The sequence below is a fragment of the Nematolebias whitei genome, chromosome 1 (assembly GCF_014905685.2).
Source record: "Nematolebias whitei isolate Nwh7 chromosome 1, NemWhi1, whole genome shotgun sequence".
Taxonomy (NCBI): Eukaryota; Metazoa; Chordata; class Actinopteri; order Cyprinodontiformes; family Rivulidae; genus Nematolebias; species Nematolebias whitei.
Window position 1 is genome coordinate 42,338,780 of NC_056498.1, and position 2,446 is coordinate 42,341,225.

General features: G+C 48.2%; 1 protein-coding gene across 2 annotated transcripts in view; it reads right to left on the reverse strand.

Moving 5' to 3' along the window:
- kif1c (kinesin family member 1C) overlaps positions 1–2,446 on the reverse strand; it is a 37,202-nt gene that overhangs the window by 16,269 nt on the left and 18,487 nt on the right. For both annotated transcript variants that reach the window (XM_037677054.1, XM_037677047.1), the window contains one exon: positions 86–229. In XM_037677054.1, the coding sequence (XP_037532982.1) occupies positions 86–229 (144 nt within the window). The remainder of the gene's footprint in view (positions 1–85; positions 230–2,446) is intronic.

Below are 2,446 nucleotides of genomic sequence, written 5' to 3' on the forward strand. Positions count from 1 at the left end.
TACCAGTAACTCTTTAATGTTCTCGTACAAACTGTAACTTGATCAGTTAGAAACTTTAAAATTCTTATCAGCCTCAGTTCGGTACCTGCAGGGGCGGAGTCTTCGTTTGGTGCAGTGCCGTTGGTTGTGGGAGTCGGCTGCAGGTGGGTGGGGGCCACACCTGAGACGTCAGCTGGGACCATATCTGGGGCCACACCTGGTGCCCCCCCAGGGCTGCTGCCATTGTTAACTTTAGGAGACAGATGGAGGACAGAGGTCAGGCTAGATCTTTAACAGATGGAATTCAAACAGTCCTGTTCAAGAACACACGCACGCGCGCGCACACATGCACGCATTTTTTGCAGAGTTTCACTGATTCTGCAGAACTCTAATCCAGGACCTGGTACCCAGTGCAGGTGGTGGAGACAGAAGGACTCGAGCTACAACAACATGACTGCTGGACAACGTGTCCACCTCCATGCGTGAAGCTGTTGAACTGGATCTCCTGCAGTGACAGGTTCCTGCTCCTTACAACCATCACTGCTCCCAACATGCTCTGCTCAGTCACACTCTACTTTACTACTGCACCGTCAACAGTTGTTCTTCTCGTTGTTCAACTCTTTTCAACTGATTCTGATCATTAAAGGTGAATATATTGAGGAAGTTGTTGTTGGTCAGTAAACCGACCAGCTGGTGCCACACTTTAACGAGAGCTGAATAAATAAAATAAATGCAGTGGAGAGTGTCGCCCTTCTTATTGCTACAACATACTGAACACTATGTTCATCTTGACGTGCCCGTTTTTAAAAACTGCACAGGATTTTGATTATAGTCTTGTTATTCTTATTATTGTTTATCTTATTTCTTTATATTTTCTTTTTTAACATTTTAAGAACTTTTTGTGTGAACCTTTACATCTGTTGCTGCTGTTACACTTGAATTTTCCCCTGTGGGACAAGAACGGCCGTTTCTCTTCTCATCAAACAGGACCGGACTCTGGGACCCGACACGACAGGTGGACTCACGGGTGGAACGTCAGAACTGAAGTCCAGCAGAACTTCCTAAAGTCAGATTTCCCAGCATGCAGCTGAGCCCGACAGCCTGGCACTGAAGATCTCACCATCTGACAATAAATAATGAGTTGTCTCGGATCAGAACCTCAACACTGACGGACCAAGTCAGAACTTAGACTGACTCAACGTTCATCGGGACAAACAAGAGGCAGCAGGTTCAGGAAAAAGTGCAAAGAATGAAGTAAAAATGATATAAAACGCATAAGTTGTGTTCACATTGCTGACAGCAAGTCGGACCCTTCAGGGTGGGAGTTGGTCTCCTCCAGACCCGTTATTACAGATTCTATTCAGAACTTTCATGGACAGAACTTCTCGGTGCAGCCAGGGGGTGGAGGGAGTCCAGTTCAGTGGCCTCAGGATTCATCTCTACTCTTTGCAGATGATGTGGTCCTGTCGGCGTCATCGTGATCTTCAGCTCTCACTGGAGCGGTTCACAGCCGAGTGTGAAGCAGCTGAGATGAACCAGCACCTCCACATCTGAGGTCATGGTCCTCAGTCAGGAACAGCTGGAATGTTCTTCAGGTGGAGGGTGAGGTTCTGCCTCAAGTGGAGGAGTTCAAGTATCTCTGGGTGTTGATCACAAGTGAGGGAAGAATGGAGCAGGAGATTGACGACAGATTGGTGCAGCCTCTGCAGTATTGTGGACGCTGTTCTGGTCCATTGTGGTGAAGAGGGAGCTGAGCTGTAAGAACTTCTCTGTTTATGCTGGTGAAGATTCTCAGTCATCCAGGACATGATGAATTCAAAAAACTTCAAATTCCTCGGATGAGGAGCGAAACGTCTTCTGTTACAAATAAAGTCCAGTTGTTTTTGTATTGAACGCTTTTTGAACCTCTCTGTTTACTGGTCGGTCTACGTTCCTCCCTCTCCTCTGGTCATGAACTCTGGTAGAGACTGAAAGAATGAGATCCTGGATCCAGGAGGTTGAAATGAGTTTCCTCTGCAGGAGCTGGACTCTCTTAGAGACAGGGTGAGAAGTTCAGGTATCAGGAGAGACTTGAAGTAGAACCACTGCTCCTCCACATCCAGAGGAGCCAGTTGAGGTGGTTCAGACATCTGGTAAGGATGCTCCCTGGGCACCTCCCTAGGGAGGTGCTTCGGGCATTTCTGACTGGGAGGAGACCCCAGGAAAGATCCAGGACACGCTGGAGAGACTACGTCTGTCAGTTGACCTGGGAACACCTTTGAGTCCTCCCAGAAGAGCTGGAAGTGGCTGTGGAGAGAGAGGTCAGGACCTCCCTGCTCAAGATGCTGCCCCGAGACCTGAGTCCAGAACCAGAAGATGATGGATGGATGAACTGTGCATGAGTTGTGCATGAGTCGTTCATGAGTCGTTCATGAGTCGTTCATGAGTCGTGCATGAGTCGTGCATGAGTCGTGCATGAGTCGTGCAT